The sequence below is a fragment of the Trematomus bernacchii genome, unplaced genomic scaffold (genome assembly GCF_902827165.1).
Source record: "Trematomus bernacchii unplaced genomic scaffold, fTreBer1.1, whole genome shotgun sequence".
In the NCBI taxonomy this organism is placed as follows: Eukaryota; Metazoa; Chordata; class Actinopteri; order Perciformes; family Nototheniidae; genus Trematomus; species Trematomus bernacchii.
In genome coordinates, this window is record NW_022987588.1 from 2,846,632 (window position 1) to 2,871,366 (window position 24,735).

Sequence of the window (24,735 nt, forward strand, 5' to 3'; positions counted from 1 at the left end):
GCGAGTGGGTGGGCGTCGCAGTATACGCGGGAAGTTTTTCTTCTTCTTCTTCTCTTGTTTTGCAGCGGATTGCAAACAACTTTAAGGTGCATACCGCCACCTACTGTACTCGCCGTGAAGTGGTTTGTGGCCTGCCAGTAAAGCCAAAGCAGAAGAAGAAGAAGTGACGTCAGCGGCTCATTTGCGTAATCTTCCCTCAGGGAAAAGTACTCCGGTGTGAACGCGATCTGTACTAAGTGCCCTGGGGTTAAAAGCGCCGGGGCTCTTAGTGGCGGAACTAAGTACAGGAAAGTACTTGGTGTGAACGCTGGGTACAACCATAGACTGTAGGTACAACTGCCTGTCTTCGAGTGGCGAAGTCACGCCCATCTACTTCCGGTCCATGGGACCTTATTTCGGAAAAATAATGTATTGAAGTCAATGGAGAGAGAAAACTTATCTTTTGATCCCGTTTGAATTGTGCCATGAATTACACATATGATGTTTGTCAATCTTAAAAAATAATTTCCATGTCAAAAAAGTCACAGTTTGTCGTAAAACTGTTGAAATATAAGACTATGAAAAATACGCAACTAGAAAGACTACAAATCCCAGAGTCGCGTAAGTGATGTCACAATTGTTTTCCTCCACTAAGAGATAGCTAAGATCAGCGCCATATAGATAGAATCTATCTATATGGCGCTGGCTAAGATAAGATAACTTTAACAAGATGCCTGTGTGCTTCGTACCAGGTTGTTATCAAACCAGCAATGGGTCTTGCTCGTTCTTTTGCTTCCCGTCTGATGAAAGGACCAGGAGTGGCTTGATCAAGTTAGCTACCTAGCTACTAGCTAGCACGTTAGTTAACATTACAGCCATGTCATTTTTATTAGCCTTAACATGAAGTAACATTAAGTAACCCAAAATGTTAAACAGTAAGAGTAGTAGTCATATTTCGTGAACCCTTTGAAGAGTACTGTCACCGGTGTGATCATTCTATAATACACAATGTAAGCCCGGGGGAGAAATGCTAACGCTAACGGTAGCATCGGCGATCGGCGATCTTTTCGACTTCATGCTATCTGCACAAATGGTTGAAATGAAAAAGACCAGGCAGTTCAGAGAGAATCAAAGGAAGGCAGGCAGGCAGCTTTGCATGACATTCTTCTGGACGTGTTTCATTGTGGTGATAGTGAGGGTAGTCAATCGTTTTGTTGACAAGACAGTAGTGACAGCCATCTTGGTGACGTGTGTGGTTGACCAGAGATGTAGTTCATTGAGCGTTTCACACAAACAAATGTGTTACTACACAGTTTTACGACACATTTTATTTTTTTTGACTTGCAAAATTATCTTTTAAATTGACAAACATCATATGTGTAATTCGTGGCACAATTCAAACGGGATCGAAAGATAATCTTTCTCTCTCCATTGACTTCAATACATAGTTTTTCCAAAATAAGGTCCCATGGAGGTCCACCGGAAGGGGAGGGACTTCGCCACTCTATACTGGACCTTCCTTTTCCTTTCCTTTCTTCCTGGTTCTTATTATACATCCATGTACTGGACACCCACCTGGATTTCAATCCCACAATGCAATGCGTCTTCTCTAAATTTCAAAATCGTGCGACAGTAGCGCTGAAACTGATGACTAAATATGGCTAATCATAAGTGTCCAATCACTACACTATTGAGTCTACTTAAGCAGTAGGGAGGGATTTCACACACAGCCTCAGTCAAAAACATTTTATTGATGTTATCAAAACAATCACTGAGTTCAAAACTTTAAAACAGAATTGGCAGCTAGTAGAGACCTATGACCATGTGAACCCAAGTCTCATCTTGGCTTGAAGAATATTTTGTGCCTCATTAAGCCTTTTAATGTCCTGGGTGGCACCAGAGACATATTTGGGCATTTGAGCCCCAGTGTTGTCCTGAACGAGGTAGCAAGAAGTAGGACCGAGCCCTCCTCCGATCCCTTGCCCTGCCGCTTTGGAGAGAGGAAACACATTTCGCTGAGCCCCAGCCGCTGCGTTGATGAGGTCGTGAGAGTATTGTTGAAACAGGTGTTCTTCTTTAGCAATGACCTCTGCGTAGTCCTCCTGAAACTCTTGCTCCTCTTTTTTCTGCTGCTGGAGCTTGGCACCTTTTTTAGCCTATATTTGGAGGATGAAGGGGACATGTTAAAAAGGGCTATGAATCATGTAATGGTGTGGAGGAGATAGTTTTAACATTACCATTTCTGTAGCATTGAACTCATGTGCATTTCTTCCATCTGCTTTGATCTTCTGAGCCTTCATTTTTTGTTTCTCTTCAAATATTCTGTCGGCCTCTTTCATGGCCTTAAGTGTGCCCATCATGCTTTGTTTGGTTGTTTTGTCCTTCTGCTCCTTGTTTTCTTGCTAGGGAAACACAGTTTGTGAAACAGGTGAGAACCTTTTGTTACATGTAGGGCCGGTCCTGACATATTTGCTGCATTTAAACATGTTTTGGTAGAAACCGAAGTTACATGTATGAACCTGAAAATAAGCATAATATGTCCTTATTATTAGTATTAACTACTTTATAAAGAGCTTCAATGCAACCGTAGTATTTTGCAGGTGCAATATCTGAACTTGTGTTACCATGAATTCCCTGTGTGCAGTTATTGACTCCAACATGGCCGCCTTCTTCTCATCCTCCTCTCTCTTCCTTTGTGCCAGTTTTTCATCCTGCTCAGCGACAGCCTTTGCGATCCTCTGCTCCTCGTCGTCAGTTTTCTCCTGCTGAGTGACAGTCAGCTTGTTCATGGTCCACTCTCTTCGCATCTGGGCCTCACTGAAAAACGCGTCACACGTCTTAATACACAAAGGATCCAACTGCAACTGTATCACTTGAGATGTTTTGCCCGGGTCTTACCTGAACAATTGCTTTTCTTTTTCTTTCCGTAACTTTATAATTTTTTGTCTGGAAGAGAGGAACAGTTTTCTTTGCTCCTCTTCAGCCTCCTGCTTCTTTGCATTTGTTGCTCTTATGAGGTCACTGTTGGCGACGTGTTCCTGCATATACAGATTAAACATTAGGTGTCATAAATTATAAAAATACTAGATGACCTGTGCAGCTAAGGCCCTACCAGGTGACCGTGCATAAGGTTTCTCCTCAGCTTTGCTTGTCTTTCTTCTTCCATGTTTTGCTCCAAATGGTGGAGTTCTAAAAGGCGTTGGGCTTCCTCTCCGTCCTTCCTGTTCTCGATCTTCTCACGCTCTCTCACTTGCTCACGTTCCTTCATCCTAAAGAACAGGTATCATTTTCTCATGTTGCATGTGTTTGCATATCTTTGGAATGCCTATAATTTGTCTGATGTGAGACTTACTGGTTTTTCAGGTCCCCTACCACAGCCTGTCCCTCCAGCTTTTTCCGATGTGCTTTCTCCTGCTCCTGTCTCAAAGCTTCATCAATATCGGTCTTTTCCAGATCCAGAAGTTCTTTGTCGACAGCTTTGGAGGCACTCTTGATCTTTTGCTTCAGTTCAATCTGCGCCTCCCTCTCCTTGAGCACCTCAGTCAGCACGAGGGCACGCTGTGGAAGAGGTAACAATCATTAATTATCCCAAAACATCAACATACTGTATAGCCAAACATGTACAGGTGACACAATATTTCTCATGCGATACTAACGTGTAGTCCTTTAATACGGTTGGTTTCATAATAGAGCTGAGTCTTGGCTTTTTCAATGGCCTCTTCACGCTGCTGCTGCTGAAATTTGGCCTCTTCTTGATCAATCATTTTCCTTTTTTCCTCCTCAGCCTCCTCACGGTTCTTCTTTGCCTCTAACTTTTTTTGCCTTTGACCCTTTAAAAAACAATACAGTGTATTGAACTTTTTCTCTACTGTAGTAGGCTGTGCTTTTGCTGTGCAACATAATAAGCAGGTCAAAATGTAATACAGCAAATAAAATCTTTGAAACATCTGTACAGGAAACTTACAGCGATGGTATTGGACCAGAGTTTCACCACCTCCGTTGACTGCAAATGCAGGGCCTCTCTCTGTTTGGCTGCCTCCTTCATATTATCTTTGTCTTTATTAACCCGGTTCACTTCATCTTGAATCCTCTGCCAATCTCGTTTGCTTAAGACAGTGACCTGTCGGAGGTCTGGGGGTTCGATCATCCTGCTGGGTTCCTCAGCTGAAGATACTAATAAAACAAATGTAGAAATAAAACTAGAATTATATTCAAGCACCATCCCCTTTGTGGAGTATGGATAGTTGAGTACATTGCTGATTCATACTTTAAAATAGTCACATATTCCAGTAAAAGCTTTTCTCCAGAATGATATGCATATTTATTTCTTCCAAGTTAAAGTTACATTCTGTCATTACACAAGGAATTAAATAGCAGATTTTGTAATGATATTATTTATGGAGATGATGAAAATGAGGTAGGCCCTGTAAAAACTAATAATCTGATTCAAGTTATTTATGTATTGCTGCTAAATGACATGTTGTCCCAATTTAGGTGTGTTGTGTGGTGTTTCTATTTCTCTACCAGAAATATATCAAGTGATTGTTAAAACAGCTTTAAAATAGCAATTATTACACAGACCAATACAGAACTCTTAAAGTTATAATAAGTGGGCAAATACAATAATAACATTTCACAGGCTTGTCTTGTTGGTTATTTGCTTCATGGGGGAGGTTGCACTCTGGGATTTAAAATCCTGGCTCAGGCCTTGCATGTATGAGATATAAATGCATGCAAAAAATAGCACTGTGCAGTTCTCTATCAATCTACAGGAAGTTGTTTTCTGGAAAGAAGTTTGGGCATGCCTTTGGATGGATGCAATATATAACTAAACAACATGTTCTCCAAGGCCCTCCAAATGTTCTGTATTGAGTTTAAGGTCAGTATTTCAAGACTGCTCTCTCCTTGAAAAACTTATTTTTAGCCGTGACAGACAGCGTTAGGTTAGATACCTTTTGTAAAAGTAGATAAACTCTCACCTCTCTTACTGGAGCCTGTTCTTCGGCCGTGCTGGACCACCGATGCCATTGGTACTCGATATCTATAACCTAAAAAAAACACTACTCAATTGAATGTTGAAATGATTCTGTAGCTAGTGTTAAATTCAGATTACAAACGGCTCTGGTTCAGTGTCCGCATTTGTTGTTGCGGTGTATCCAGGCAACGGCTGAACTAATCAGAAGCATTTCAGCTGATGGACACCAGATGGCGCTGTGGGACCCCAACATGTAACATCACACACATCAATGTCATAGAAATATGGCCAAAAATGTTTACCCCTTTGTACTTTTAAAATCATGCAAAATATATTTTTAGGAAAATATGACTTGCTCAAGCTGTCATGGATAATCGGGAAACACAATACAATTGGACACATATGACTTCAACAGTTTACTAATTGAATTGAGTGGTAGGACATCTGTAAATGCAGATTAGTCAAACAAATTAATGTTCAATCTAGACTCCAGAACTGCTTTGCTCTTACTGTTGTTCTCCTGTTCAGGGTAATGGAGACAGGGAAACACCCCTTCACAATTCAATGACACAGATATACTGTAGGCCTACCCACTCAAACAACTGCTGTACCAATACTCATACAGATTCATCAGCATACAATCAAATCATCTGTTTTGTAAAATCTAGTGTTAAAAAAATATGTACTAGTACGACTGTGACATTCTGACAAATGTTGCATAAAATAGCACCATAGACATTAATTAAAAATCGCTTTTTAGACATGAATGTCTATGGTGAGATTCATACACGGGAGCCTTTTTAAAGCCTTTTTACCCGGGGGAGACACGGGAGATTCATGTGATTGGTTGTTGGTCGCGTTGCTCGCGTTAACTCCCCAAGCTCAAGACACGCCCACCGCCAAGCGGCAACGCACGCCGCCGTGTGTAGGCTGCGTCATACATCCATGCTCCGACCATGGATGTATAATAAGAACTGGATACAGCGTGGGAGGCGGGGCCTCATTCATTCCTATGAGAGTTGCTCATTCGCGCATGATGATAAAATGGCCCAACTTTTGATAGAGCGAAACGTCACAGATTACCCGGCATGCCTGAGAAGTACCCGTATGTGCGCTCATAGCGCATGCGCAACTTTAACCATGCCCCCCAAAATGCTCGTTCACATCAAGCACGTCAATTTGCGTACACGTAACAGCACCGCACGTTCATGACAGCATGGTAATGGTTTGTTATTATGATAGATTTGATATTAACGAGGCGGCAGTTAGCAGCTAGCGGTTAGCTAGTAATTATGCTAATTTACACATCAATCGTTATGTACTTTTATATTACGCTGTAACAGGATCTAGTGATATCCAAGCAACAGAGCTTCATTTAGCATGAAAGAATTATTGCACTGTATATATATATATATATATATGTATATATATATATACAGTGCAATAAGCTTCTTAGTGCAATAAGAAGCTACAGTGACGTTAATCGACGTCGGTAATATTAACTTTATTTAATACAACATTTACGGTACAAGATTTAAACATACAGCCCATGTAGTATAATATTTTACAAATGATGAATTACAGCAAACATGTGCAATATATCCATTATTACAGCTCCGTGGGCTGGCAGTAAGGCGATATGGGTCCGTTCTTATTGTGCATCCATGGGTAAAGGTAAACGCATGTAGTAGTGCTGAACACGTAACATGAACGTGCCGGGCGGCGCGGTCCCGTGGGTTAGATGCGCGTTCATAATGCAGAGGGAAATAACTCTCAGAATAACGTTATTAGCACATTTTTACAACTTGAGGAACGAATGTTTTTAATAAGGGCTATACAAGTGTTCATACTGGGTAGTTTATTTAGTTTAAAAAAAATTATCCAACGATTTACAGACCACTCTTTCCCCATGTAAGTCAATGGGAAAAAGTGTTTCCGGGCCTGGCAACCAAAAGGAAGTGTAGTACTGCCGTTTGGCCAGCACGAATATTTTCATCAGAGTCCGGCGCACTTCCTGGGGGCTTGGCTCCGACCCTGCAGCTTCATACTATTGACATTTCCCCATTTGTTCAATTACAGGATTTAACCATGAGATGGCGCTTCATTCACAAATACACAAAGACAACTGGGTGTTGTAGACCAGTCTGTTTGCAATGTTTGCAGCTCTGCAGTTGTGTTTGCTGAATACTGTAGCATTTAATCACTTATTTGTTATGGTTTTCACAGGCTACTATAACGAAAAAACATCAATATTTTAGATCAAATACAGTATATATAATCTTATTATCTTAATTGTAATTCAATAATATATAGTCTTTATATATTAAATAATCATAATAATAATAATGTAAATGTTTACACTTCTTTATTTTTTATACTCATACTTTTACCTTTACAATAGTTTGCTTTGATATGCAGTATATTTTTTGTAATATTGTTGTGGTGTACACAGTACAGTAGATCGAAGTAAATCAACTCATACATCATCACGTATTATACAGTAATGTATTGTATTGAAAAGGAATCTAGCTTCGATACAACCAATGTTAATATCTAGGCCGTCTCCGATACCGAACTCCGGTGCTGATAAGGCTCCGGTGAACGGCCGTCCAATCTTTTTAGGACTTCAAAACCGCCCAGAATCTACATGCAAGATCAACGTAATCTGCTTTGGTGGGCGTTTACAACGTGGCCTCTAACACCACGAAGGTTTGCAGAGCATGTGTGAAAAGAGCTTTCGTATTGCTGTGTTCAATGTGTTCCTTGTGTTTCCTGTTATTGACTGCTCAGGTCTGGACCAGAATCACGGCGGGGAGTATGCTGCGTTCGCGGCCCTTATTGAGAGGTTTGTTGAAGCGCTCAGAGACTGTCAGATCACGCCCTACATAGTGCTGAACGGAGGATCGGACATCTTAGAAAAGAAGAATGAAACCGTGATGCAGAGAGCAGTGGATCGGATCAAACGAGCGCATCGAGCGGCGCAGGACGGCCAGCGCGAGGACATCATACCGACGCTGGTGAACCTGGTGTTCCGACAGACGCTGAGGCGGCTGGACGTCCAGGTGGCTCAGTGCTATGGAGAGTAGAGATGGCAAATCCGGATCCTTTTACGGACTCAGGGTCTTCTGAGTCAGTCATTGAAGAGATCCGGATCATACGAGTCATTTGAGTCATATGAGTCAGCATCACCAAGACCGTAGAAATCCTATCGGTGAAACCGAAAAGTTGTTGCATTTCACAAGCATATTATTATTCCATATATTTTGAATATATATATATATTTGTTTATATATATATATATTATCTGCATGTATATTTTCTATTTCGACATGTATATTTTATATTTTATTTCTATTCTTGTATATTTTGTAGTTTTGTTTCATTGTAAAATGCCTTTTATGCTGCTGTAACAACAATTTCCCAATTTGGGATCAATAAAGTACTATCTATCTATCTATCTATCTATCTATTAAACTGACGTTATATTAACCTCCGCTACACAGTGTATTTTGCTTTAATAAAAAATGTTGATCACAAAAAAAAGGGTTATTTTGCGATTTGGCAAATCTGAGTCTGCTGTGGACTCGTGCATGAGGACGAGTCTGCTGGATCTCTGGATCTGCTGCTATATACGGCTCTGAGTCCGCACGAGTCTGATCCGCTGTGTGTTGCAGAACAGTGAGTCAGGATTTGCGAATCTGAGTCTGCTGTTGACTCGTACATGACGACGAGTCTGCTGGATCTCTGGATCTGCTGCTATATGGTTACGGCTCCGAGTCCGCACGAGTCTGATCCGCTGTGTGTTGCAGCGAGTCAGGATTTGCGAATCTGCGAGTCTGCGAGTGCATAGCGCGGGAGCCGGGTGCTGGAGGAGGGGCTATGCTCGTGCACATGACGAGATCGCTGGATCTGCTATGCTATTACGGGCCGTCTCCACGGCAGCGTTAAAAAAATCTTGGAGGTGGGCGTATCTGAAGCTTGAGGATTTTTTGCGAGCAACCAATCACATGAATCTCCCGCCCGCGACATACGAAGCAAAAAAGCCCGAAGTAAACTGGATATAAACTCCCCAAAACAGGCGAAAACCTACCACTGTCTCTGCCACCTCCCTCCATGCCTGGCTCCTCCGGTTTATATCCCGGTAGGTCTGGTCATAAAGCACCGGGTGATTGATTCGCTACCGCTAATTTCTCCTCCATTTTTTGGAATATGAGGAAATGACCTGCGGTATTTCTCTCCCAGCATACACGCCGTTTGATTGGCTAGAGCTTGAACTGTCAGATTTGCGTACACGGGATTTGATTGGCTGACGCTTCCACCTCAGCCTCAAAAGTTGAACATTGTTCAACTTTGGATCTTGAAAATCCTGAGAATCTCCGCTCGCCTGCCCACAATGCATTTCGGCGAAAGCGAAAAAAAGTGACGTCACCCCATTCAAAGTGAATGGGCAGAAGCGTTTCAAGATTTTTTAACGCTGCCGTGGAGACGGCCCGTTACGGTTAGGAGCCGTCGGCTCCTCTTGAGTCCCCACGAGTCTGCAGGAAGTTTCACTGATCCGCGTCCCCTCCCCTGAGCCAAACGATAACTTCTGGCAGGCAGCTATCCTGTATACTTACTAAAGGGTAGGTAGATGGACTGGGGTACGTTGTAATGTGATTTTACATGTTATAAAGAGAGTAGCGAGTGACGCAATTTATAGTTTTAATTTGTACGTCACACCAAGTGTGGGACTCAAGGACTCGGGTTAATGGAGAGGGGAGACTCGTCACGACCAGCTCATTTCTAGGATCCGGGTTAATGATCCGGATGAATCAGGACTCGCCCATCTCTAATGGAGAGGCTGACCCGGAGATCGCCGCCCTGGCCCGGGAGTGGCAGTGCCCGGTGCTTTCCGGAGACAGCGACTTCTACATCTACGACCTTCCGGAGGGGGTACTTCCAGTGGGAGGCGGTCGAGCGGAGGGGCTCCAACAGCTACATCCCCTGCAAGAGCTACTACACCCCCAGCTTCTGCATCTACTTTGAAATCCAGCGCAATATGATAGATTCTATTATACGGCTCTGGTTGTACCCAGAGCCAAGCGGGAGAAGTTCTTATGCTGCGTTCACACCGGACGCGATGCGTTACATCTTGTACTTGAGTAAAAGTACACGTACAAGAGTGTAGGGAATACTATGTTAGAAGTAAAAGTCCTACATTCAAAATGTTACTTAAGTAAAACTACAAAGCATTGGCATCAAAATAAACGTAGGCGCAGTTCCACTACAGCGCGGAGCTCGCTTTAAGCGTGCCGTGTCGTGCCGTACCCGCTTTTGGTTGCGCTTCCACTAGGCCTAGTTACGGCCCGGCCCGGCCCGGGGCCACTTTTTCACCTCTTTTCTGGCCCGACAAAATTGTGGTCCTATCGGGGCCAACAAACAGGGCTGAGTCAGGCTGAGTATGCTAAACTAGAGAGAGGAGCGCTGGCAAGAGGGCTCCAACTACAACAAGATGGACATATTTGACCGTGATTTAATTGTAATACACGTTTCAAAAATGATGCCGAAGTAACAACATACTGATACCGGTTAGTAAAAACCATGAATTAATGCTTTGTCAAGTCTGCAGACAGACGGCAGGCGAAAAACCTTTTAAAATTCGTGTTTTTCTAGATGGAGATTGGCTAAGCTAACGCAGTATATGCCCCGACCGTCCACACTCACAACGGCCTGTACAGACATAAATAAAGCAGCGACTGTATTCACCATGACACAGGCAGTCTGTGGTGTGTACTTGTTTAAGTTTTGTCGAGTTTCTGAACATATATAAGGAGCTGTGAGCTCTGAGTGCTAACAGCTAACGGCTGTGTTGTGTTTTCTGGAGTTCTCATTGAAGATGACGTCACGGCTCCGCCTACACTGCGTTACTATAGTAACTACCCCAGTTCCTAAACTGTAATGGAAGTGCAGCATGAAGTGAGTCGGCCCTGTTAAGGCCCAACGCGGCCAAGCCGTACCGAGCCGTACCGAGCGTGGCCGAGGCCGACCGTGTAGTGGAAATGCGGCATTAAAGTACCAAAAGTAAAAGTACTTCTTAAGCAGATTGGCCCATTTCAGAATAATATATATTATTTTTCTATTATAATTATTGATGCATTTACGTGTTATCAAAGCTGGTTAAGGTGCAGTTTGTATCAATTACTTTGTATTCTGCAGGGTAGAGATAAGAGATGCGAATTTTCTCCAGGTGTAACTTAAGTGTTATTTAAAAGTTGATTATATATTTCACATCATTAATCCAAATCTGTAAAGTAACTAAAGATATTAAATAAACGTAGTGGAGTAAAAGGATACGATTTACCTCTGAATTGTAGTGAAGTAGAAGTAGGCTACAGTAGCATCAAATGGATATACTCAAGTGCAAGTATCTAGAAATGTTACTTAAGTATAGTACTTAAGTAAATGTACTTAGTTACTTCTCACCTCTGGTTGTACCAAATGTATTCTAAAGAAACGTTGCCTCCATGTCCTGACCATAGGTCCTGACAGACAACTCATGTCATGAGACCATTGTTGAGTTTTGATAGAAAAAATATAACGTGTAACTTTGACACTTTTAGTACATTGTACAGTACATTTGGAGGGATTTTAGACAATCAAACACTGCTGAAGGGAGTTCATGTTCATTAGGTACAAGAGCAGTTGGTTTGGCTCCCCCCTCTGGCAATAAGTCATTACAACATGGGAGAGACCATGGCAACAGAGCAGCAGCTCAAAGTATGAAGTGGACGCACCAGATAAAAACCCCTCAGTGAGGAGGATAGGCTGAATCAGAGCAAACTCGTGAGGCATGTTTGTCTTTATGTATTTACACTCCAGCTTTAATCACAACTGAAAGTGAACATTACTTTGGATAACAAAATGTAGACACTGCAGTTGTATTATGTTATTACTGTTGATTACTTGGTTGCTATAGTTGTTTTTTAGGATGCTAAATATTTGATTGGCCTATTGTTGCATTTATTACAGAATATTAAAGCAATTGATTCAAATCCACGTTGAGCTAAACGACAGTCAGGCTCTTCTAAAAAACAACTTGCACAAAACACAAATTATACAAATGTTTTTTATGTTGTACTTACAGCATGACATTGATTTTTTTTTCTATTAAAAACAAAACAAACCAGGGTGATATTAAACCTGGCTAACAAATAGGATTACAGTTCAAGGTCATGGATGTACAAAAACAACAACAACAAAAAACTCACGGATGTACATATGTTATCTAACTATGACATGGATAAGCATGCAAGGAATTACGAGTGTTCTTTTCCGGATCGATCGTTGCTAGTAAAAATAACTTGAAGAGTAAACAAGAGATATTTGCCAAACTTGGAGACGGAACTGATCCCACAACCCAACAAAATGAAATTAAAACAAACATCGGGAGAACATTTCTTCAGGGGGAAGATGCATTATAAAGGATCTGTGTTGCAATAAAATCAGTTTGAAATTTCAGTAAAGTCAAAATATAATTTACCAATGAATCCAAAATTCAAAAAACGCCTTTTTGAAGAACCTCTGGTCATGTACAATTAAAAGAACACCTGGTCCGTACCACTAACGCAGTACATCTACTAATCTAACCCTCTAAACCAGCTGTGCAGCTTCAGCTAACCATCGCTTAGTGAGAGACACGACCAAAACAAGTCAAGTGTCGGCCATTGCAAGTTTGAGCAGTATCCAGACAGTTTTGAAATGTAGCTTTGACACACTTTTCTACAAGCGTCCCACTCTAGACGGAAAGCTGATTCTGCATACTCCAAATTTAGTGGGTGTAAGATAAGGGACAGACTGTTAAAATCTACTTCTATCCCTGTAGGATGTGATGAGCTCAGTCGCTGTCAGAGCTCGAGCTGGATTTATTCCTCTTGCTGTCGTTGCGCTCTCTGCCCTTCGTGCTATCTGGTCTCCGAGTGGCTGGGCTTCTCCCGTCTTTAGTTCTGGAGGTACTCCCTTCTCTGCGTTTGGAATCTGGACTCTTCTGACGCTTCCTCTTCTCCTCTCTGTCACTGTCTGAGCTGCTGCTACGTCTCCTCCTCTGTCTGTCGGACTCTTTGTCCTTCCTATGAGACGACCGATCTTTGCTGGTGTCTCTTTTGTTATTACTCTTGCTTCTCGAGCGCCTGCCTCTGTGGGAGTCTCTGGGTTTATTTCTGTCTGGACTCCTTGTCCGATGTTCCTTATCTCTGGAGGTTCCCCGTTTCCTATTCTCCCTCTCGCTGTTGGGCCGTCTCTCCTGACTCTTGCTACGCTCTCGGCCCCGCTCTTTGCTTTTGTCTTGTTTTTCTTCTTTGTCTTTTGAGACAGCGGGTGTGCTCCTGTCCCTGTTTCTGCTACTGGATCTATGTTCATCTTTTGAAGTGTGTCTTTCCTTGCTTTGTGACTTTGTCCTAATCTTCTCATCATTTTTACCTTTGGCATCCTCTTTAGGCTTTTTATCAGAGTCATGACTCTTATTTCTATCTTTACTGTGATCAGACTCGGACTGCTTTTCTTTCTTATTTCGGTCTTTGCTCCTCGAGCGACCTTTTCTGTCCTCACTTTTGTCTTTGTGACTCTTCTCTCTGCTTTTCGACCTCTTACTCTTCTCTCTGCTTTTACTGCGGCTTTGAGATTGATCTTTTTTCTTTGTCTTGTGTTTGCTATGCTTCTCATCCTTTTCAGCATTGTCCTTTTCTTTGCTTTTAGATCTGTGTGAACGGCTTTTCTTCTCTTTTTTACCCTCAGCTGCACGTTCATGCTTTGTGTCGGAGGTCCGTCTCTCTCTTCTAGGAGCTTTAGCAGCCTCTTCTTTGGCATCAACCATGTCGCCTCTGAAAACATACCAGATGAAATGTCACCACCTGAAGAACATGACAACTGACCTCTGGTAACACCATGAAGCTACATGACATCCGTACAATAACGTTCTTGGCTAATACAGTCATTTATCAGACACATAACTTAAGGGTTCAAAGGACATTTCTATGATTTGCTTACATAGTGCATCTTGTTCAATTACACTGATTAGCTTTGAAATCTACAGTTTAAGTGTCACAACCACCATTATCTTTACTATATTTCTGACTTGCACTTTAATATACTCGTGAATAATACAAAGTGAGGATTCTCTTACTTGTCCCCCTTTATCCAGCGCTCTCCAGGGACCGCCCTCATCCTCTGACGGTTCATCTCCTGACGCCAGTGTGGAGGAGTCTCACTGCGGCGGAAACCATCCCTGGACCTTGAGCGAGACGGAGTCCGATAGCGCTGTAGGAGGGAAATTACAAACCACTTACTTATCTTCTAAACAGACAGAAACTGACTTAAACACAGATATAGAGCGGGATATTTGTGCACATTGGCTGTGAAGAAATGAGACTAGCTAAAACTGACAGCACAATTCAATTATGGGATAAACAAGCTACTTAAAGGTAGGGTAGGTAAGAATGGAGAAAGCGGCTCGAGTTTGAAAAGTACGCAGCCGAAAAAAATCTGCCCCTTCCTTCAGACTTTCTTACAGAGCCCCTCCTCCAACACACACGAACGCGCACATGACCAATGAGGGCACGAGATGGAAGGCTGACAGGCAGGTAGGCCATCCAGTTATTTTAGCCAGGCCGGCTCAGATGATTGGTCGTGCTTTTTACAGCGCCACGGCTTCCACAGATGAAATGTTTTCATGTATTTATTGTCAAAGCATTTAATGTATTCATTGCTATCGGGATGTTAAGAGCATTCCATGGAATATAACAAAAAGTGTTTCTGAAGTGAATTACCTACACCACTTTTAATGCCCACAGTGGAAACAGCGGTTTCAGAGTTATATTAACTGTACTGTAGCTATAAATGTGTTTTGTTCTCAGTCTTCGAAAGGGGGGAGCCACTGGTCTAGCTCATCCCTTCTGCAAACGGAGGTCGATCTGGCACTGGAATAAGATTGGAAGACCACGATGGAGGAAGTCCAGTCACTTGGCAGTGCGGCCAATACAGACATTTTAGAAAACAGCATTAAAATGTTTATGGATGGGGAAATAAAATGTTTTTTGCATCACTGCGTTATTGAAGTTAAGGTATTTTTTTTCTCCATATTCGTTCTGCCACAGTAGCAAGAAACACAAGCTAAAAGCCACACATGAATTGAACTGTGAAAAAGAGCAAAACATGTTAGCCAAGCTCTTCCTATTGGTGCAGTGTACCTACCCGTGGACCCCTGCCTTTTATCTTCCTCCCGGATCTTGTCATCACAAGTCTTCTGTTATATGATGACTGAGAATTATATCTTATACCAGCACTAGGAAGAGAAAAACAAGGCATTACATTTACCGACCAAGGCATTATGTTTGGATTATAATCACAACGGCTGTTTGTGGGCAGACTCACCTCTCTCTGGGTCTTTCATCTCTACTTGGCGGATCCTTTTCAGACTCGTCTTTTGTCTTCTGGACCGCCTGGGGACTCCTCCTCATGAGGAATCGGTTCTCTGGGATGGCTGGGATATCTTCAGGACGCACAGTGGAGGTAACCAGCTCTTCTTGCTCTTTCTCTTCAGCGCTCTCAGCCTCCGACCTAGGAAAGCATTGTGGCTCAGAATCAAGACACCAAGTACCGATCACACTTTAGACGGGGAAAATGTGACAGTAAAAAAAAAAAGCTACCTTTTCTTTTCCTTCTTCTTCTGTTTCTTTTTTAGCTTTTTCGCCTTCTTTTTCTTTTTCTTAGATTCCTTCTCAGATTCTTCTGTATCCGAGGAGGATTGTGACGAGCTCTCAGAGTCGCTGGAGCTGCTGCTGCTGCTGCTAGAGCTGGAAGGCGCCCTCTCTTTCTTTTTTTCATCCTTCTTTGCTGCAATAATTAAAGAGTCTGTTAGAGGCACAGCTTTATACATTCTGAAACCTGTATATGCTCAGACAACATTTGCAGGAAAATAATATTTAAAGTGTTGGAAACTTATTTAAAAACCACTAAAAAGCTTCACAAACAAACCTTTAGATTTAGGGACGAGCTCTCCACAGTTCATAACATTCACATCAGCATACGGCCGGCTATTAGGATCTGTTTTCTGGTTCTCCATGGTTTGAACAACCTCTTGGCCAGAAATCACATGACCAAAAACCACATGGACACTGAGAAAACAATAGAGTGGTGGTGAGCATTAGCAACATTGATCTTTGTAAAACAAAGTGCACAATAAATTGAAATCAAGCTGCACTCACCCATCCAGATGTGGAGAAGGTTTTGTTGTTCTGAAGTGTTAGAGCAGGCCAATCAAGAGAAAAAGAACACATAATTATTATGAGAGAAAGAGGAAATAATGCATCAAATCTTTAATGTGTTGATAAAGTGCTCACATGAAAAACTGCGATCCATTTGTATCTTTGCCTCTATTGGCCATGGACAGCAGGTACTGCTTGTTGTGTTTAACAGCGAAGCTTTCATCTGGGGGAAAAGGAGAAGATTGTACTGCCATTTTGAAGCCAACGTCGGTTTGGATAACAACTGACAGCTCTGACAGTGGCCTCTTTACCTTCAAAAAAGCCTCCATAGATGGATTCTCCTCCTTTTCCATTTCCTATGATGTTAGAGAAAAGAGAAAACATGAGAAAGGGGGCTACAGCAGGAAAGAGATGTATGGTGGTATAAAACATTTGATGGCTGGTAGTCAGAGATTGGTTAGGTTGATGTGAAGTTTGTTGATGCATCATTATTGGATGCTGATGCCATACATTCATGTATAGCCGATAAGAATTGACAGCCTTGTGATGCTATTAACAGAGAAACTTGGAATAATTAACTATATCTTCACAGTCTTTAAATATTTGTTACTTAAATTACAAGTGTTAAAAACTAAATGCACACCCTTCTAACTTTATTAACTGACCTTCGCTGAAGTCTCCTCCTTGAATCATGAAGTCTTTTACGACTCGATGGAACAGGCATCCTTTGTAGTGCAGGGGTTTCATGGTTCCCTTTCCAAGGCCTTTTTCACCTGAATGGAACCACAGTCAATTATCAGTAATCAATATTTAACTCTGCTATGAAGTAAAAGGTTGGCATCTTCTTGTGGATAGATGTATTGTTTACCTGTGCAGAGGCATCGGAAGTTTTCACAAGTTTTGGGACAGATGTCTGAAAATAACTCAATCACAACTCTGCCAACTGTGAGAAAAACAACATTGTTAGTTTTGTTCACAGTGTTAAGACTAATGCAGTATAATACATATTAAAAACAACATTATTACAAGATGTCCTACTGAAACCCTTCTGTCCAATCCATTTATATCAATGAAGGCAGACTTATATTAGGAAACAACTTTTAGTTTACCATTTTTCAGTTCACACAAAAACTTGACAGCATAACATTTTTGGACGTAACATTTATTGTAGGTTCAAGGTTCTTTATTGTCAGGGTGGTTATATTAAAATCTATTATTCTGTAGCTGTTATTCAACAAACTGAGTGTTTATATTACTAAGTATTGGAAAATTCTTACCGAGCACATTACTAATGCCGACGTCAAGGAAGACCCGAGAGCGCGGAGTCTTGATCCCCATGATCACCTTTACTGATCAAACACCTGAAGAAGAGAAACACAGATAACATGAAGCTAACTGACAATCAGTGGTTAAATAAGTACATTTAGTTAAGTACAATTTTGAAGTTATGCACTTTACTTTAGTTCTTCCACTTTTGTCCTATACAGTACTGATAAAAGTCAGTTTCCAGAATAGAAATATTACAAAGTAGAAAGGGAATTTCCATACAACTTAAGATAGTTGGACGATTAAAATGGCGGGCATTTTCATGTGAAAATTTGCCAAAGAATTGTGACATCTGTAGTGCTAACCTCTGGACAAAATAATTCAATTATGAGGATTAATAATTAGAGTGATACTGTAGTTATAAAATAAGATTTGTTCTCGGTCTTCGAAAGGGGGGCGCCAGTAGTCTAGCACATCCCTTCTGCAAACTGAGGTCGATCTGGCACTGGAATGAGATTGGAAGACCATGATAGAGGAAGCCCAGTCACTTGGCAGTGCGATTTATTAGGCCAGAGAAGGGGGGGGGAAAGAGACGGCCGACTCGGGATTCGAACTGGCTTACAAGGAAATGAAATGTGCACACGGGTCGCCAGCTCTAACCACTGAGCTATCTAGCAACACGAGTGACTCTTACATCAGTATATAGAGATCTTTAGTTACTGGTTACTTCGCATATCCAGCTTATTAATGCATAGTACAAAAGGTCTTGCATTGTTAAAGATTACAATTCCCAGCAGTATATTATGTAAAATAGCTTTACCAGTTACAACAATGAAGTGATGCGCGCATATATGCAGCAATAATGTATGATTATTATAAAGACTTCTGAATTAGGCTTTTCTGCATTTTGAGTACTTTCACTTCCGATTACTTTGGTATATATTGATGGCGATATGTTTTTTATCTTACACAACATGCCTGCAGGACTTTTGAACCTGTAACGGAGTATTTTTACACTGTGGTTTTAGTACTATTACTTTTGTAAAAGATGCAGTTTACTCACAGTGTACTCACTTTTAGCTTATAATTGTCATTTAACAGTCAGTATTAGCTAAAAAAGAAAACTGCGTACCTATAAGGTCTGACCAGCTGAACGATTAATTGTAATACGAATAAGAACATTTGGTGCAAAGACAAACATTAGGTTTTTTCCTGAAGGATATAAAATAAACAACATAAACCTTACCGACAGTTATCGCTGATTTGACTGCTCGAATATATAAAAATAACGAGGCTAGCTATTGCTCGTTTGTTTCATAATCAGCTAGCTAACTAGCAACGCTATTGAAGTATCACTTGACCCGTGGATCCGCATTTAAAGAAACCCCTTTTCGTGTTTATCAATCAAACATGTTCACACACTCACCAATCTGGACTCTATCGTTATAGTTTCAAACACCGTCAGCCTAACGGTAGGCCTAGTGTTAGCATTAGCAACTTTACCTAGCATCCACCAGACAACATGTTACAGGTATTCCTATTACATTTCGACATATTAACTGCACACATGTCGCTAAGACGTGGTCAATGCAAAAACACATCACCTGGTAACACAAGGATATCACTCCATACAGCGAACAGCTTTCACAGACGACGAAAATTAAGTTTCATTCAGTGTTGGACTCACTGTTTTCTAAAGATGGCGCGGCAGGGACGTCAATGTATTTCAAGAAGCGTGCGCCAGTCAACGCAGACGGTCACGTATCTGAGAAACAGGGGGTAATATATGCCCTGTAACTGGTCTGTCAGGTACATGTTTCTGACATGGCTGCTTATCCACATCGCTCATGTTGGTCATTTCCATACATCAAGCAAGGAGTGGAATGACACCAAACGATTTAACCTTTCATAAAAAAAAGATACAAAAGACCCCTTCCGTCTCCCTTTAAATGCATGGCGTTAAAAGTTAGTAACCCTTTCCAGGGAAAATTGGGAATGTAACGTTTTTTTTATTTGTAAGTGATGCAGACACAAAGCACTTGTAAGCAATGTTTTAACGTTTTAACGCTGGAAAACCACCTTAGTCTAGCCGACAACTGGTTGCCTGTACAAGGGCGATTTTGAGCTCACCAGTATGCGTGAGCGGCTGCCTGAAAGGCATGACCCAGGGTATTTAAATCCCTTTGTTCCTTATGTCACTGGCTACGGAAGTGAAACATTATATCACCCATGCCGGCTAATATTGACTTTGAATAAGAGGTTTTAATGTCATATTCTATTTGTGTTAGATATGTAATGTTTGGATCTCTGCAATTTGTAGAAATATAGCAAATCATTCAGGTAACACGTGTATTTTGGCTTTGTAAGTAATGTTAGGACATATTTTCTCTATCCACGTGAATATCGCGTTAACTTAGCAACGGGTAGAGCACTGCAGTGTTGCCGTTCACTGAAGGAAAGTCATAACAATCTGTGAATGGGGCTGTCTACGAGATGAAACGCTCTGAACCTTAGGTCAGCATGTCACACTGAACTTACTTAACTGTCATGCACGTGTTTTTGCATTTGTTTTATACAATCAAAACTATTTAAGGTATTTTGATGTGTATATTTTATGTGTTTGTCTGTGTTTGTTTTGTATTCAGTGTCCACAGATCCCTGGTAGAGCACCCACCATATGCCTCCTCCAGACTGTAGTTTTGTTGTTGTGATATCAACTGGCTAAGCCTGGCTGTTGGTTTGACATTGAGATGCACAGTGTGGACTGGGTTTGTATAATGAAGTTCCCAGTGCATACTTAATTTGAGCCCGCTTCAGTGTGATGTTTAGGCTCAGGTGTGGTAGTTCCTTCCTTCGGAGGCTCCTTCATGGAGGGACAGTTAACCGAGACCAGGTTCTGCAGCAGCTGCAGGTATGCGCTGCTGAAGACCAGGTTTTGGATGTGGTGGGTAAAAACAAGGCCAAGCTTACAGTGAACCATGTCAGCACAGCTGTGGGGATGCTGTGGCAGTTTCAGAGAGAGAAGCCACAAATGCTCAGGACTGTTGAGGTCATCAGGTGCCATCCTCAATTCTTAACCCTCCGGGTTTTGGCAGAGCACAAAATTGCTCTGATGGATGATTTGACGTTGGTCGACATACTTTACAGTTTCCTCAGGTACAAGAATATATACCCTCAATCATTTTAATTTATATGTTTTTGATGTATTGTATAGACATAATAACAAACTGTTTTATTGTTCATCTTTTAGGTTGAATGTGGATGGCCATGACTCTCTTGTTCAGCAGTTAGTTTCAGAAGCATGGCTGAGAATAGACAGGTATGTTTGCATTACTTTCTTAGGTAACTATTATGGACATTGTAAATTGTAAATGTTATAAAAAGGTAAATAAGCATTTTGTTTGATACATTACCAATAATTGATATTGTCAACATTGTTTGCTGAAGTGTATAATGGTTTTAAAACGAATGAATTGTAATTCACAGACTTCCAATGGAATCCCTATCCAAGTTGTCCAAGTGTCTCAGTAATCTGTCCCTTCAAAACAGTCCGCTAATGGGCCACATCACCAGTATAGTGGATCAGAGGTTGTCGTCCATTGATAATGCCAGGTTGGTCAAGTAACACATGTTTAATGGATTATAAGTACCTTTTTATATATTGTATTAACACATTGTCATGTTTTTCCAGGATCCTGTCTTCACTGATGATCAGCATGACGTACCTGGTGTCTCCCCGGCTTCGAGATGCCCTTATTAGCAGAGCAGAAGAACTCCTGGACACCATGGATCCAGCTGAATATAACAACCCGCGGAGAATGGTGCAGTTCATGCGAAACACAAAGCACAGTTACCGGCCCCTGCTGGACAAGTGCAACAAGATTATCTTAATCAACATGTCCAGGCTGGATGCAGAAAACATCTACCTGATCATGGGGCTGTATCAAAATCTGCAGTTCAACAGCTGTGACTTCAGTCTGGCTGTCAAACCAAGACTAACAGAACTCATTGATTCAAGCACGGATCCTCACTCCTTTACCAAACTGTTTGTCGCTCTGGCTCCGATGGCCAGTCAGGAGATCAGAGACGGGTGTGTGTCATTATTAGTGGAGAGATCAGTGAGTTTAATCCAACCATTTACTGCAGTTCTTCAGTCTAATGCTTCTCCAATGTGGTGTTATCTCTTCAGGTTGGAGAACACTGCCCTCCTGTTGGCAGATGAGCTCACTCCACGTCAGGCTCTGGCTGTAGCTGAAGCTCTACAAGATATTCAGAGCAGGAATCTTAGCTTACTGAACAAGTGAGTTTATGTCTTATTATCTTAATAAGTGGAGCCAATCTATTTGCCGATATCTACTTACTGCAGATACTTTAAATGGTAAAACTGATATTAGTACAGCAATGACAAGTCTTTTAGTTAAATGTTCATTCTTTACCTCAGAAACAGGCCCATTTAGCTTTTCTCGTGCTTCTGATCGTGTCTCAATTTTCCTCTGCAGAAGAAGTTGTCATCAAATTGTAGATATCTAAATTTCGAGGTACAAGGTCTCCATTACAGTTATACATAGTTTGCCTAAAGAGCTGTGACACATTTATTTCGAATTGTCTCATATTGTTCACAGGTTTTTTGTCAAGAATCGTTATCATAATGTGGTTTATATCAATATTTAAAATGTAATTATTACACATTTATTTTCCAGAATTGCATCAGTGATCCAGAGGAACCTCCATGTCTACAAGCCAGTGGACGTCGCACGGATCACCCGAGCGCTTTTCCTGTTTAAATACCAGAACCCTGAACTCTTCGCTGAACTAAGACAGATGTTGGTCAAGTAAGTGTTTCTTTCAGCTAAGAAGGACATGTCACTTTATTATTTGATTTAATTAAACTCAGCCTGCTTCCACTTTATTTTGCAGATTTATGGTGCGCAGCGTCCGCCCCTATGAGGTGGCCATGTTGACCCGTGTTCTCTCCATGTTGCCCTGCCAGCGCCTTGAGGATGGCGTGATCTCCCGAGTAGAGGCAGTGGTGACCCAGTGCAAGCTCAAAGACCTCAGCGGCATTTCTGGTGCCGTTGCCAAGTGGTTGCGTAATGAACCCTCCTACAACACTCCCAGCAAGTATGTGCGTCTGCTGCAGACCCTGAACCGCTGCGGGCGCGAGAGGCTGCAGAAGGCCGACCGGCTGGACCTGCTGCTGGAAGAGCTCAAGTACACTAATGGAGCGTGGTTTGACGAAATGCTGCTGGATGAGACGATGGTCACACTGAAGAAGATGATGGACCAAATCCACTGGACCAATGTGCCAACGTTGTGCCTCTTTCTAACCAAAATAAATCACATCTGCCCTCCCCTGTTGGACCGTATTGCCACTGTGGCCATTAAAGACATTGACAAGGTAGGTTCCTTTATGGACATCCCCCTATGTTAACTCTGGAATAGTTAAATATATTAGGAGTACTTTTATACTTTCCTGTATTTTTTCAGATTCACCACTGGGGAATAGATGCCACCCTTCTCCCGTTCAGTGTACTGAATTATGATTCAGCAGACGAGTTGTATGATGCCTCTATTCAGTGTGTGACTGCTCATATCAGTAAGTTGATTCGTTTAGACTTTTTTATCCTTATTCTAAGCTTGCACTAATACCTTTCGTTCTCTGTCTGTAGGCTCCTTTGAACCACATATGCTAGTTCTCCTGGGGTACACTTTGGCTTTGGCCGACTATTTTCCTGAGGAACTAGTCAGAGAAATCTTCAGTATAGAGTTTTTGGGAAAGCTGGACGCCGAACTCGAAAGTAAGTCCCCTTTTAGCTTAAAAAAATGAATTCAACTTGAGATGCAAGCGCTTCCCATTTCAGGACTAATTGTTGTCCCTACTTCCTGCAGCTCTATCTGATGGCCTCACCTTGCAGACCAGACAGCGCCTCATGGAGCTGAACCGCGCCGTGTGTCTCGAGTGTCCTGAGTACAAGGTGCCGTGGTTTCATGAGAACTACTGCCAGCAGTTTCAAAAGCAAGGTATACAATGATGGAACCATTTTTGGGTTACGAAACATGGAATTCAAATGCATCTAAACTGTGAAAATGTTTATTTTTTTTCATGGAAAGTCACTGCGAGTCCTATGCAGCAGCAAATCCACAATATGCTGGGTGAGGTTCTCGGTGGCATTAACTGTGTCCGAGTAGCAGTTGTCACTCCATACTTTTACACTGTAGGTAAGTAATATTGGAGTATTTCCATCGGATAAACAGTCATTTGATGATGTTTGTCACATGTTTCTATTCTCAAAAAGTCTGCAAATGTAAAAAAAACATACTATAGGTAGCCTCTATGCTTGTATTACATTTTATTACTCATGAACAAAAGATTTAAGATAACTGTTAACTGCATGACTTTTCCATTTAATGACATTCCCCAAACTTGGCCCCAAAAAAGATATTTATTTTTATGTTATATGACCATGTCTTTGCCTTTTCAGACTTTGAATGCGTTCTAGACAAGCGCTTACAGCCGCTGCCCTACAGCGGGCCCAGCACTCTGCAGATCTTAGACAGAGGAAAGGTTTACTGGAGCTCAGAGGATACCACCAGGGATGTGCTGCCACCTGGAGCTCAGCGGTAGGGATTTATCGGAAATATAAAAGATGATAAAGTATACCACTCAGAAATTACATATGTTTGACATCCTCCTTTCTCTTATCACTCAGAGTTGCTGTGAACTTCCTTGATTCCAAGTCCTTCTGCAAGAACTCTCACCATTTGAGAGGGAATGCTCTGATGACAAAAAGACACCTTGAAATTCTGGGATACCGTGTGGTTCAGGTGAGAATACGTAATATAAGATTGCATGTGGAAGTGTGGTACATCTCTTACACTGAAAATGTGATATGTCAGTCACACTCAATAGTTGTTTGTGTTTTTAAACAGGTCCCTCACTTTGAATGGAACTCGATGGAGCTTTCGACTCCGAATGCATGGAAGGAATATCTAAAGAAGAACCTATTTGGACAGCTTTCTTCCTAAAGGCCTTATTTATTGAACATTGAAAGTAATGTTACACTCAACGCTTTGACAAAGCTTTGAGTTTGGTTTTTAACGTCTTCAGACTTAACAGTGTTTGGAAATCACTACTGCCTGTTATCATATATCAAGTGCTTCTTATTTTCACCTCTAACCTCATTAATGTGAAGCGAGATTGTGTATTTTTGGCTTTTGTGTTAAAACAAGTATTTTAAATATAAAGTATCGCTATCTTTTTTTTGTGACTTTTCTCAT

General features: G+C 41.6%; 3 protein-coding genes and 2 non-coding genes across 6 annotated transcripts; 1 reads left to right on the forward strand and 4 right to left on the reverse strand.

The window, feature by feature from the left end:
* Positions 1–1,710: 1,710 nt before the first annotated feature.
* On the reverse strand, positions 1,711–5,007 carry LOC117481093 (coiled-coil domain-containing protein 173-like). The gene is made up of 9 exons (XM_034128609.1): positions 4,959–5,007; positions 3,944–4,152; positions 3,636–3,809; positions 3,332–3,537; positions 3,092–3,248; positions 2,878–3,017; positions 2,604–2,796; positions 2,217–2,381; positions 1,711–2,135 (listed from the first exon to the last, which is right to left on the reverse strand). Exons 1-9 carry the CDS (start codon positions 5,005–5,007, stop codon positions 1,794–1,796), a joined length of 1,635 nt encoding a protein of 544 aa, XP_033984500.1. The 3' UTR covers positions 1,711–1,793.
* Positions 5,008–12,045: 7,038 nt separating this feature from the next.
* Positions 12,046–19,188, reverse strand: ppig (peptidylprolyl isomerase G (cyclophilin G)). 2 transcript variants are annotated; one of them, XM_034128610.1, is made up of 13 exons: positions 19,062–19,188; positions 17,469–17,552; positions 17,060–17,134; positions 16,857–16,964; positions 16,503–16,547; positions 16,327–16,414; positions 16,192–16,221; positions 15,962–16,101; positions 15,634–15,820; positions 15,359–15,544; positions 15,179–15,269; positions 14,112–14,245; positions 12,046–13,809 (listed from the first exon to the last, which is right to left on the reverse strand). In XM_034128610.1, exons 2-13 carry the CDS (start codon positions 17,527–17,529, stop codon positions 12,828–12,830), a joined length of 2,127 nt encoding a protein of 708 aa, XP_033984501.1. In that variant the 5' UTR covers positions 17,530–17,552; positions 19,062–19,188; the 3' UTR covers positions 12,046–12,827. The 2 variants fall into 2 exon arrangements, with proteins under 2 accessions (XP_033984501.1, XP_033984502.1); XM_034128611.1 differs by having other exon boundaries at positions 19,145–19,180.
* Positions 14,830–14,959, reverse strand: LOC117481341. The gene has a single exon (XR_004555717.1). It is a non-coding gene; the product is annotated as a small nucleolar RNA SNORA35 (small nucleolar RNA).
* On the reverse strand, positions 17,888–18,017 carry LOC117481342. The gene has a single exon (XR_004555718.1). It is a non-coding gene; the product is annotated as a small nucleolar RNA SNORA35 (small nucleolar RNA).
* Positions 19,189–19,675: 487 nt separating the features above from the next.
* fastkd1 (FAST kinase domains 1) lies at positions 19,676–24,716 on the forward strand. Its single transcript, XM_034128925.1, has 15 exons — positions 19,676–19,971; positions 20,103–20,613; positions 20,708–20,776; positions 20,944–21,069; positions 21,149–21,547; positions 21,647–21,757; positions 22,158–22,289; positions 22,375–22,855; positions 22,945–23,053; positions 23,127–23,255; positions 23,347–23,478; positions 23,569–23,676; positions 23,940–24,078; positions 24,168–24,282; positions 24,388–24,716. Exons 2-15 carry the CDS (start codon positions 20,279–20,281, stop codon positions 24,481–24,483), a joined length of 2,481 nt encoding a protein of 826 aa, XP_033984816.1. The 5' UTR covers positions 19,676–19,971; positions 20,103–20,278; the 3' UTR covers positions 24,484–24,716.
* Positions 24,717–24,735: the final 19 nt, after the last annotated feature.